Below are 11,238 nucleotides of genomic sequence, written 5' to 3'. Positions count from 1 at the left end.
ACCCCACCTCCCCCTTCATAACATATGTTGTCTTTATATCTTCTAACTGAAGGGTGTTGCATCCATCCATGTCCAAATGCTTTATGCAGCAAGAGATAGAAGTGTGTGAAAGTGTAACTGTGTTCCATTTATTTCACATTTTAATTAGCAGAGAAGTTGTTTACTTGTCAGCTTCAATCTGCAGAATAATTTTTTTAATAATGCTGTTTTCTAACAGGTACGGAACAAAGTATATAGTCGAATATTGTCACTGCGTTCTCCAAATATTTCTGGGACCAGATCTCCGCAGGAACTTTTTAAAGCTTCGGGTTTGATGCAGGTATGAGACCAGCATAAATGGTTTAGAGCATTCGTCTGCTTCTTGAAGGAGATCTGGAAGGTCCTGGACTACTGATTTTACTCCCCACCCATCCCAGTGTTTAGATGCCAACTGCTGTACCCTCAGTCTGGCCCCTGAACTTTCACGTGCATATTTTTAGAATTGCTGTCATTTGTGTTTACAGTCAGTGAGGTAAATGGATAAAGCCAGGTTTTGTTGATGTTAATGTTCCAACAAGAATGGACTACATGTAGCTTCTGGTTTTAGCTCACGATCCTGAGTGCACATTTTGGGACTTCTTTCTCTACGTGTGCAAATAACTTTTCCTTATGGGGCTTTCAACAAAACCTATGTGAAGATTAAGCAGGAAATATGGTATTAAGCGAGTTAGTAATACTGGTATAAAAGGAAAATGTCAAAATGTCTGTATAACCCTAACCATGAGTAAATTTTTAAAAATACAGTAAATGTATTTTTATCTTCCATCTCTTTATGCTATAATTATTGTTTTCTCTGAGGGAGGAAGCTTTACAAATGACTTTTAAAGTACAGGAACTACTTTGTTTTTTCTTCATTTCCCTAATGATAATAGCTATCATGCTGTATATTTAAGTAGAGAAAATATCATCTGTAATGAAATGTCTCCATCACACCACGGACATATATCGAGCCCTTCTGAATACAGCTCTGTCTGTTCTTTGATTTAAAACATAATAGGGGAGCAAAGGCGCAAGGACAACGTTTAAACAACAGTTTAAAAAATTTCTGTACAATTAAACAATGGGTAAACAATGTATAAATACTTTTTGACCTTAGAACTCTAAAGGATTTCAAAGTTCTGTTCCCCTTTTTCTCAGTACCTGTTTACCTGCTTTCTTTTTGTTTCTTTCCTTTCTGTTTTTCTTTTTTTATTCTGCTATTTGTCTGCTGTCCTGTTTTTAAAACAGTACTGGCATCAATCACAGACATGATTTCCATGAAATATAGGTAGCACAGTCACTGAATCAAAGGGAAAACAAACTTTATTAGGAGAAATTAAATTTGGACTTTCATGCTATTCTTACAGTCTTGTGACAATACTATCCTCTGGCAGATAAATACTGATAAGACATGTAATTTGCAATAGTGGTATCTTTGATGTAGTGACTTCCATTGCATCTTTTTTTTTGTCCTTCAGAAATGGGTAAATAGAGAAATATCCAACTTTGACTATCTTATTCAGCTGAACACAATGGCAGGACGAACTTACAATGACCTCGCTCAATATCCTGTGGTAATTAATTTTTAAATTTTTGCCAAGGGTATGTATTTTTTTCTATTTTGAAAGATGGATTTTTAAGCTCAATTTGATCTTTGACTCTGTTTTTCAGTTCCCCTGGATTTTACGAGATTATACTTCAGAAGAACTGGACCTGAATAATCCTGCAGTCTTTAGGGATCTGTCCAAACCGATAGGGGTGGTAAATGAAAAGAATGCTAAAGCTGTGAAAGAGAAGTATGTATTTGAACACTCAAGTTATATTTCTCTGTCTTTTCTGAGCCCTCAGGCTAATAACGCATTTTAAAAATAAAATGGTGACAGTGAACTTCTTTTAAAAGCTAGTTTTATAGCGTCACAGATGCATTTGCAAAGGTTGTTGATTTGTTGTTCCTGCTGCATGCAGTTTAGTTAGCTTATGATGGCACTGAAATGACAAAACTTAATGTTGTAAATTGTCAATTATTTCTCTCATGTGGAGATGAAAAACTGAAAGGCTGTAGAAGCACATAATTTAATGTCCCAGCAGCTTGAAGAGACATACTGTGTTCCATGTCTGCTTCAAGATAAGGAATGTGAAATCATACTGATGAGTTGAGCTGCCTGTGCTGAGAGGTAGCATTGATCCTAAATGTGTGCTTCCTGCTCTTTTTTTTTTCAAGCATAGATTATCATCTTTGGGGAAAAAATATAACTCGGTGACTTCCAGCAACTCCTTTGTAGGTAGGAATGAGAAGTACTTACACCCACACGTCAATGTAGCGATCCTTCCTTTTTTGATAGTGTGGGGAGTGAGTGTGCTATCATACCAGACTGCGTTTGTCAAGCTTCTTCCAAAATCATTTTTCTACTGAAAACTTGGAACATAGAGAATTTTCTTTGAATGATTAGGCTCTATCCCTGACTGTAATTGGAAGTTGGTTCTCTAGCAGTATGTTTAACTATAATTTCTCTTACTAGCCTTGTGACACTGTGGAATGTATCAGTCAGATGGTGGCATAGTACTGTAGAGTGAGTTTGCCAGTAGAAAAGGAAATGGATGTGAGTGTTAAATCTCTTTTCTGCATCCTGACACGTGCATACACACTCTTTTTTTTTTTTTTTTTTTTATTATTTTTAAATCTTGCCGGAAACTCTCACAAGTCCCTTTGATAATAAATATTCAGCTTAGTGATGTTGGGTTTTTTGTCAGTTGTATAAAGTCATGCTAAATCAGGCTTGTCTTGCCCTTTATCCAGTTTCTGACAGCTGATAGCAAATGCCTAGGGAACAGTAAAAGAACAGGTATGCAAAGGCTTCATCTGGTGTACCTTTCTATCTTTCAGCAGTCTTTTGCTTAGGGACTTTCTAAGTCAGAACTGGAGTCCTCATGTTTAGTAGAACTCAAATGTATTTTTCTCTTATAGATTGCTGTGATCATTTGTTTTGAATCCTTGCCTCCAGTAAGTATAATCCACATGTAAATCAGCTTTAGTGCTCTGTTTTATTTATAAGCGTTTATATTTTTTAGATATGAGAATTTTGAGGATCCTCTTGGGATAATTGACAAATTTCACTATGGGACACATTACTCAAATGCGGCTGGTGTCATGCATTATCTCATTCGGGTAGAACCTTTCACGACACTTCATATCCAACTTCAAAGTGGCAGGTATGCTGTGAGCAAATAAACAGCACCTTTATTTTTCTTCCTTATCATTTTACTGAGGGAATGATCAAAGTCTAACCTGAGTTTTCTGATCCACAGATTCGACTGTGCTGACAGGCAGTTCCACTCAATTCCTGCTACCTGGCAGGCGCTCATGGACAACCCTAATGACGTCAAGGAACTTATCCCAGAGTTCTTCTACTTCCCAGAGTTCCTGGAGAATCAAAATGGTAAAATGACTGCTCAGAATATTCTCATAGGAAACTGTTGCTGTATTCTTCAGAAAAGAACCGTTACAACCATTTGTGAATGTTGTGGAACACTTCCTAGTAATTACTTTAATCATCATGCTGGCTTCAAACTGTTTAATGAAGACAGCAGTTGTGTTAAGCAGCAGCCTAAACGTTGTTTAAAATTCAGATTGGGGGCTTAAGCATGGCTAAAAATAGTGTTGTTTACCTAATGTAAAATATCAGAGATGCTCATTTGGATATTTGAAAAAGAAAAAGTTAGCAATAGTTAATACTGATAAAATAGTTAGCAAAAGTTAATACAGATTAATTAGTGTTCTTTTTACTGAGTTCATTGGGTGATAGGGTTTGGACACCTTCAAACATGTGAGGTCTTTTATTTGTTCTAGACAACCAACATATTTTCTGCTTGTTAATGTTACCTACAATGTCACTTGATTTTAGAGCCTAAGGCTTCTTGAAAGCTGTCATGGTTTAACCCCAGCCAGCAACTAAACACCGTGTAGCTGCTCGCTCACTACCCCTTGGTGGGATGGGGGAAGAGATTCGGAAGAGTAAAAGTGAGAAAACTTGTGGATTGAGATAAAGAGAGTTAATAGGTAAAACAAAAGCCACACAGGCGAGCAAAGCAAAGCAATGAATTTGTTCACTGCTTCACATCAGCAGGCAGGTGTTCAGTCATCTCCAGGAAAGCAGGGCTCCATCATGCATAATGCTTATGTGGGAAGATGAAACGCCATAGCTCTGGACATCCCCCCCGCTTCCTTCTTCTACCCCCAGCTTTACATACCAAGCATGACATCATACGGTGTGGAATACCCCTTTGGCCAGCCTGGGTCAGCTGTCCCAGCTGTGCCCCCTCCCAGCTCCCTGTGCACCCCTCACCTGCTTGCTGGCAGGCCAGCATGGGAAGCTGAACAGTCCTTGACTGCTTAGCAACAACTGAAAGCATCAGTGTGTTATCAACATTATTTTCATCCCAAATCCAAAACATAGCCTTAATACTAGCTACTGTGAAGAAAATGAACTCTATCCCAGCTGAAACCAGGAAAAAAGCCTTGATTATACAACCATTTAAACCTATAAGTAACTTCATTCTTATGAATAACCTCACTGAAATGTTTTGGACTCAATCTTAGTATAACAAAGCAAATGCAGATACGGTTACAGATAGGTGTGTAAATTACTAATGATACTTTTAAGGTTGGGCCTTCAGTTTTGAAATCATTTAGGTGCTTTGGACAATTACTAGCTTGTATCATTTAACACTTTAAACATTCAGAGCAGAACTTAGCCTCCTATGTCAGCAGTAGGGTTATTGGAGATTTACGTTACGAATTTTTCAATATCCTTCCTTGCATTGAGAAAAGAATGCTTTTTAATCTTTATGGAAAAATCAAGGTATTTGAAATGTCTTGTAGTAACTCTTAAAATTCTCCGAATTATTCACTAGGTTTTAACTTAGGTCAGCTTCAAATATCCAAAGAGGTGGTAAATGATGTTGTTCTCCCCAAATGGGCCCACTCCCCAGAAGACTTTATTTATAAACACAGGAAGGCTCTGGTAAGATGATATTTGTATGTGTGAAGTAATGATGCACCTACACATTGTCACTGTAGCTTAAGTATAAAATAGTGGGACTACATTCAAACTAGAGTTTTGGTTGCATTTGATATTACAAGCATCATTAGAACTTTCAGTTAAAAGCACTGTGCATGTTGCTAAATGCTCAAAACTAAAAAGAGAAGAGCCTGAAGACACTAACCATTTGGGAGTTTGCTGCTCTAGGAGATAAAATGAAAAATTAGGTGGGTTTAGATGATAAGGCTTCCTTGCTTTTTAAAGATTATTCTCTGTGGTACTAGGGAACTAGCAGCTTACCTTCCCTTGCATGTTTGCATTTGAATAGTCTAGATGTGCTGTTTCGCTGTATTAATTTTCCCTCTTACCTGGCAGTTACTGCCCTTCATGCACACAGGTATTCTTATGCTTCTGCCCTGTACATTGGTATATACCTAGTTTTTGGTATTGTCTAAACTCTTAGTTTAGGAATTAAAGCTCTTTCACAGAAAATCGTAAATACTTCAAGAAGAGAGCAGTACTTCTCTTATGCTTACAAGAGCATTTTTTCCTTCTAGGAATCTGAGTATGTTTCTGCTCATCTCCATGAATGGATAGATTTGATTTTTGGCTACAAGCAGAGGGGACCAGCTGCAGTGGAGGCGCTCAATGTGTTCTATTATTGTACTTACGAAGGTACAAAGCAGTATCCTCTCTTGTAATTGTCATCAGACTTGTGGGTTTTCAGTATTAGACAGAAAACGCTTGATTTGTGAGCATGTCATGAAGTACGATATGGTAAGGCAACAGAATTATAGATGAAATAATGGCAGTATAACTTGTAATTTAAATCAAATAACCAGCATGCTTGATGCTTTGACCAGAAGTTGTGAACCTTATATGTTAATAAAGTTGTTTGTTTTTTTTAAAGGAGGAATGTTCCAGTTGCTTGTATTTTGTTTCTAAAAGTGCTTGAGTGTTTTTGTTAGTTTAAATGCTTTAAATACTTTCTAGCTTAAAAGCATCTGTGGGAAGACGTTTCTTCTGGTTTAGGAGTCAAAGCAAGTTGCTTAAAAACAACAAATGTTAGTCTGTTAATTCCAAAGGTGAATTTTGGATGGCTTTTGTGCGCAACTTATTGAATGCATGAAGTATATTAAAATCATTTGATAAGATAGTAGCCTGTAATTCTTGCACTTACAGATACACCTAGAGGTCCACCTGCAGAGTGGAGTTTTTGGATTGTATTTTATACAGAAGTATTGTTTGGAGGTTTTTCTGGGGTAAAGGGTGATAATGCTGCAATTAATTGAAGTTTTGCGACGTTGTTGACCATATTGGTTCTCAGTAAGTTGTCTGAATTTATGTTCTTTTTCCTTTTTTCTACCCTTCGTCATTCTGGTTGTGATCCAGGGGCTGTGGATTTGGATGCTTTAACAGATGAGAAAGAAAGGAAGGCTTTAGAAGGGATGATAAACAATTTTGGACAAACTCCCTGTCAGCTGTTAAAGGTATTCTTTTTGTTCCCTCTCAATCAGACCTATGTGATTAAATCCAGCTGAGCTACAAAGGATTTATGAAAAAATGAAAAGATAATGGTTTGTAAGATAATGTTTTGTAATTTTAGGAATGTTCAGTCTTTGCCACATTACCATTTGTAGAGGTCACACTGACGGAAATTTCACGTACCATTTTCAAAATAAATTCACTTACTTTAAGAAGGGAAATCAGGTGCTTAAGAGTCTGTTTTCCCATTGATTGCCAATCTAATTTGATGTTCTTTCAAATATTGTCTCATAGGAGCCCCATCCACAAAGGCTGTCGGCAGAAGAGGTAGTGCAAAGACTAACTAGAAGTGATACCTCTACTCTGAACCTCTTCCAACACCTCACTGAACTGAAGTCATTCTTCATAGAGGTAGATGTGTTACTTGAAATGGTTTAAAGTCTAATCTGAAACTTCTGATCTACTTGAAACGAAAGGTCACAACCTAGGTGAAAATAAGCCTGCTTCTATTTAAAGAAAATATTCTACAATGCAGTGTGTATAAAGTGTGACTTGTCTTTTTAGTTGGCTTCACAGAGGTTGAATCCCATAAATTTCTATCTGCTGGCCGCTTGTGTGGGTATTGTTTGATTATTAAGTTAGCCACCACACCAAGAAATCTAAGAACATCACTGGTGGTATCTGAGGACTTGCTGAACTTCATAGCTAAACTCACTGATTCAGGACAGAGCCAGGGTTTCATTTCTGGTGTTTGCGACAGAGCATACCTGCATGAACTGAGTATGTGTGTACCACTGCCTTAGAATGCTGTACATATCTGGCATTGATTCCAGAGGCTTTGGGTCTTACTCTTTACAGGCTCTGGATTTGTCCTTTAGGTCTTGGATATACTCAGACCAAAACCATGTCCTTTCTCTTAGGGAATCAGTGATGGTGTGCCCATTGTCAAAGCTGTCGTCCCCAGGAATCAGTCACGTTCCTTTATTTCTCAGGGAAGCCCGGAGATACTGGTGAGTTGCATGTGTCAATACTATTTTTAGACTGCAGACGGTCAAATAGGTGTATCTTTTTCATACAGCTTGTAGAGAAACACTTCTTAGGTGTTCCTCTTCAAATGTGTTCCTTTAACCTATAATGAATGTCAGCTGTAAGTTAAATATTTGTCTTCTGAAGAGAAGTCAGACTGATTTGTTGAATGGCAGATGAGACGAGTGTAAGTTGTAGCGAGGTGTACTGTAAGTTGCCCATTTGATCCACTTCCGTGGTAGGAAGAAATTTCCTAATGCAATACAGACCAGCTTTTAAATGACAGGATTAAGTTATTAATGGTATCATTATGTTTATCATTACTTTTGCAACCCATATATTAAACTATACCATGTGTGGTGCGCTGTTCCTAAAATTGACTTTTGCACTGACTAGTACAGGTGCTGGTATTATGTCAAATGGCCATGAAAGGAGGAGAGTGTTTTTGTATTTACATCTATATGTATGGTCTGCATACAGGCCCCTGTGCAATAATACCTATGTTTTGTAGGAAAGAATATTCTTTTCTAATACTCGCTATTTTGTAGGTCAAATTTATTGTTCTGGCTCAATGTGGTGTGTGTGTATGTCATTTGGAATTTGGACACGTCTAAAACTCTCATTATGTTTTTTCTAACTATCTGATGAAAATAACCTTGAATACTTAGATTCCTTTCTTATTTTCTTAGAAATAGAACTGTAGTACAATTTATTTTTTTAAAACTTCCTGTTAACTATTAATGATTACTATTTCAAAGAAAAAAAGAAGCAGTTTAAACTAAATGACTGAATTATAATGAAATGTTTGAGAGGAGTTGGTTGGTGGTTTTTTGTCTCCTCCCTGCCCTGACCCCCGCCGTCAACTTTTCTGACCTGTCTAGAACATACACTGTTCTAATGTGGTAGTATGTACCACATATGGATTAACTCATCTGAGCTGTTTTTTTTTTTTTTATTTAATTTGTGTGGGCAGGGTTGTGTGTGCTTTTTGTCTTTATGGTAAATTGTCAAGAAGCCTATGCTGGATTTTATGCAAGCTCTGTTACCATCAAAGGCAAGCTGAAAATATGCCTCTGGGTTTCACCAATTACTCTATCAAACTTTTTTAGGTAACGGCAAGTCTGAACTGCATTATTGGAACTCATGGTTGGCTACCTTATGATAAAAATATCTCCAACTATTTTACGTTCATCAGAGATACCACGGTGACAAATCCGAAGTAAGCAAATTATGAGGAGAGGTGCAGATGAATGTACATACATTAAAAAAACCAAACAGTAATTGTTCAACAATCAGTGTGTTGTACTGTTTTCATTGGCTGAGTTTTCACCTAAGAATGCATATTCTGATGTTCATAATATTACCTTTAATCTGTAATACTGTTCTAGTAAAGAGTTATATGTGGCATTTCAAGGTTCTTCATTTTTAGAGCTACTTCTGGGTTTTTCTAATTATCAGTCATAAAAACTCATCTTGGAATCTGAGATAGGCAGTCTTTATACTTTCTTCCACTGTAGTACAGGTATATGTGGTGGTTTTGTTTCTTTGGTTTATAGAAGATTGCTTTTTTTTCTTTATAGTTACAGTACACAGAATCAAATTGCATAAAAGACTGAAAAGATAGAAGGTGAAATCTTGCTTCCCCTTGCTGATGACAGTGAGAGTTTTGCCATGGATATCAGGGGGCCAGAATTTCTCTCTTCTTTTTTAGATATAGTCTCTCTATAGACAGAATTTCTTAGGAATTTTTAAGGATATAGGAAGTGCAAAATACATTGATTTGAACTAGGGTTACTCTTAACTGCTCATCGTTTGCCTACAGAACACAACGCAGCATGAGTGGTCCTTTTGCACCGGGACTGGAGATCACCTCTAAGTTGTTTGCAGTATCTCATGATGCAAAACTGCTCTTTAGTGGAGGACACTGGGACAATAGCATCAGAGTGACATCTCTTACAAAAGGCAAGCTGATTGGACAGCACATCAGGCACATGGGTGAGTAACTCTTTATATGGTGAAATAAAAGGCTTTATATACTCTACCTTGATGTTTGGACTTTTTGGACAGAATTATAGCCAGTATACTTGGGCAGACAAGTATAGCAGTTATAAAGGAATGGCAGTGTGAGAATAGAAGAGTACTTGAACCATGATTATATGTAAATACTTGAGCATGGCTTTTTAGTCATTGTAGTGATGGTTTAATGCAGTTCCAAAATAAAGCTCGACTGCTGCTTTTAGGTAGGAAAGCTGATGAAGTCAGGTTGGTACACCTGGCTGTACTGTGACTTCTAATAGAGTCTCAGCAGCCCTTATCACAGTGGAACATTTCATGCTGACTGCAAATCAGGATACATTGTTGACATACTGCATGCACGTCGTCACTCTGTGGGAAATTAATCTTAACTATCGATGTGATAACTTCCTGTTTTCTTTGCTTTATCTAGATATTGTGACCTGCTTGTCAATAGACTACTGTGGAATTCATTTGATTTCAGGCTCCAGAGATGCTACCTGTATTATATGGCAAATAGTTCAGCAGGTAGGTTATTTAGGCATAGTCTGAGAAGCAGTTTCTGAATGCTTTTTTGTGCTTCTCTGTTTCAGTATGATGGCTTATTGATTTCCTTTCTTTCAGGTTTGCAGGGAATAGTCCACTAGAATGATTAGCTTACTAATTTTGTTACTCCCATAGTCTTCTGTATTTGAAATATTCACTATACACATTAGTTACTATATAGCTGAAGTGCAGTATTTTGGAGGCACTCTTAAAGATTTCATAGCTTATTTTCAGGATAGGCAAATATTATCCCCCATTGGGGGTTGGAAGAATGGAAAAAGAGAGACACTGCTTGAGACTACTGGAATTAGAGTTTATAGTTGAGGATTTTTACATCTCTAGGCTGCTGTTCACTCCAGTAGTTGCATTTCAGCATTGCATTTCCTCTGTGGGAAGCACTGATGACTATACTAGGAGTTAGCAAAGACAATACTGGCCTGTTACCTGGATTTACGCTGGTGTTTTAGAATCCTTTAATGTTGGTCTTGTGCTTTCACACAGTGAAAGTGGTTGTGTGATGCATGTGTGTATTACACTCCAAATATGAGGCCATCTCCATTGCTCTGCATTTTAAATGTTCATTTCTGATTGCTGCATTACAGATACACAAGTAGGATTTACTGCAAGGGGGAACTGTCATGTTATGAGCAGTACATTTGGTCAGGTCACCTTGTTCTTATCATTGAACCAAAGTCAGCACATTCAACCAGTACAGTGGTGCATAACTGTATGTCTTTTTGTGGAAACTGTCTTTATGGTGGGAGTATTTATAATTCTTTCAAGACGTACTTTGAACCAATGGGACGTGGTCAGAAAGGTGAGACCTTAGTGCTCACAACAGTTATTTTTTGTCTCAAGGGAGGATAAATGTTGGAAATTTTTTAGTTTATTTATCTTTTCAGTGTGAGTTAAGTCATCCTCTGGAAATTATCTTTGTTTAGAATTGGTTTTTCTTAAGATTTTTAATGTATTTTTTATTTAATGGGTATATAAATTATGTTGTTTGTATTGTAAATTCTTCTTGTGAGAGTTTTATCTTGGCCTTTACAAAGTGCAGCAACAGACTGTATACTGTCAGCTTCTTTCCCAGCTCTGTATTTCGACGCTCGTT

At 37.2% G+C, this 11,238-nt stretch overlaps 1 protein-coding gene across 1 annotated transcript in view; it reads left to right on the top strand.

The window, feature by feature from the left end:
• Positions 1–217: 217 nt before the first annotated feature.
• LOC104625777 (neurobeachin-like protein 1) overlaps positions 218–11,238 on the top strand; it is a gene marked incomplete at its 5' end in the record, with an annotated part of 18,347 nt that continues 7,326 nt past the window's right edge. The window contains 13 exons of the mRNA XM_010293499.1: positions 218–319; positions 1,497–1,592; positions 1,690–1,814; positions 3,088–3,228; positions 3,325–3,455; positions 4,930–5,039; positions 5,615–5,732; positions 6,450–6,547; positions 6,837–6,953; positions 7,463–7,552; positions 8,678–8,787; positions 9,391–9,563; positions 10,015–10,109. Of these exons, the coding sequence (XP_010291801.1) occupies positions 218–319; positions 1,497–1,592; positions 1,690–1,814; positions 3,088–3,228; positions 3,325–3,455; positions 4,930–5,039; positions 5,615–5,732; positions 6,450–6,547; positions 6,837–6,953; positions 7,463–7,552; positions 8,678–8,787; positions 9,391–9,563; positions 10,015–10,109 (1,506 nt within the window). The remainder of the gene's footprint in view (positions 320–1,496; positions 1,593–1,689; positions 1,815–3,087; positions 3,229–3,324; positions 3,456–4,929; positions 5,040–5,614; positions 5,733–6,449; positions 6,548–6,836; positions 6,954–7,462; positions 7,553–8,677; positions 8,788–9,390; positions 9,564–10,014; positions 10,110–11,238) is intronic.

The sequence above is a fragment of the Phaethon lepturus genome, unplaced genomic scaffold (genome assembly GCF_000687285.1).
Source record: "Phaethon lepturus isolate BGI_N335 unplaced genomic scaffold, ASM68728v1 scaffold14938, whole genome shotgun sequence".
Taxonomy (NCBI): Eukaryota; Metazoa; Chordata; class Aves; order Phaethontiformes; family Phaethontidae; genus Phaethon; species Phaethon lepturus.
Note: the sequence above shows the minus strand (reverse complement) of the source record. Positions and strands in the feature narration are given on the sequence as shown.